Source organism: Saccopteryx leptura, chromosome 2 (genome assembly GCF_036850995.1).
Source record: "Saccopteryx leptura isolate mSacLep1 chromosome 2, mSacLep1_pri_phased_curated, whole genome shotgun sequence".
NCBI lineage: Eukaryota > Metazoa > Chordata > Mammalia > Chiroptera > Emballonuridae > Saccopteryx > Saccopteryx leptura.
In genome coordinates this window covers 228,961,149-228,962,288 of record NC_089504.1, presented here as the reverse complement: position 1 = coordinate 228,962,288, position 1,140 = coordinate 228,961,149, and the positions used below count along the sequence as shown (strand labels likewise).

The following is a 1,140-nucleotide window of genomic DNA, read 5'->3' as shown; positions in this document are numbered from 1 at the left end:
CTCACAGCTGTGACCTTGTCACCCTTCTAGGCAACGGAGAGCCCCACCACTTCCCACTCTCTAACATCCTCTGGCACAGGAACATGACCCCAATCCAGTGAGGGATAAAAAATCTGGTGGAGTCTCATTTGCATGAGTGGCCCCTCCCCCTTGCAGAGCATGAAGAGGGGCAGGGAGAGATGTGGGGGAAGCTCTGCTTCAGCTGTGGGGCCACAGAGACAGGACTCAGGGATGATCCCCACCATGGCCTGGTCGCCTCTCCTGCTCACCCTCATTGCTCACTTCACAGGTGAGTGGATAAGGGGTGAAGGGAAGGGACTTCGGGAAGAAACATGGAGTCTGCTTTGTCCTATTGTTTCCCAGCCCAGAATCAGCATCTCTGTGTCTCTCCCTCTTCCAGGATCCTGGGCCCAGGCTGTGCTGACTCAGCCGCCTTCAGTGTCTGGGGCCCTGGGACAGAGGGTCACCATCTCCTGCACTGGGAGCAGCTCCAACATCGGGGATGGTTATGCTATGCAGTGGTTTCAACAGCTCTCAGGAACAGCCCCCAAACGCCTCATCTATAGTGATAGCTATCATGACCCGGGGGTCCCTGAGAGATTCTCTGGCTCCAGGAGTGGCAGCTCAGCCACGCTGACCATCGCTGGGCTCCAGGCTGAGGACGAGGCAGATTATTACTGCCAGTCCTATGACAATAATCTCGATGCTCCCACAGTGCTGCAGGCCAGTGGGGAAGTGAGACACAAACCTGCTATCTCCCACAACGGGTCCCCCTGGGCAGTCTCCACTCCTCTGACAGCAGCTGCTTCCTTCTTTTAAGATAGCAGTTCACCCTCAGGAGTCCTCAGCTGATTCTCTGGCTCCCAGTCTGGCAGTTTCAACTCCTGGATCATCACTGGGCTTCAGCCTGAGGACAAGACTTACTGTCAGCACCAGTCCTGTGACGACAGCCTCAGAGCTCCCACTGTGCTCCAGGCCAGTGGGGAAGGGAGACACAATCCTGTTTTCTCCGTGCGTTGGTGCCTCCCTGAGAGACCCATATTTTGCCAAGACAGCTTCTTCCTTTTCGCTTTGGCCAAATACTGGTGTTTGAGAGCCACCGCAGGAGAATTTGTTCCCAGAACGTGCCCTCATAGTCTC

The 1,140-nt window shown here is 55.8% G+C and overlaps 1 gene segment (V, D, J or C); it reads left to right on the top strand.

The window, feature by feature from the left end:
- Positions 1-215: 215 nt before the first annotated feature.
- Positions 216-819, top strand: LOC136393962 (immunoglobulin lambda variable 1-40-like). The segment is given in 2 exon segments: positions 216-289; positions 401-819. Coding segments are annotated over 2 exon segments (477 nt in total).
- Positions 820-1,140: the final 321 nt, after the last annotated feature.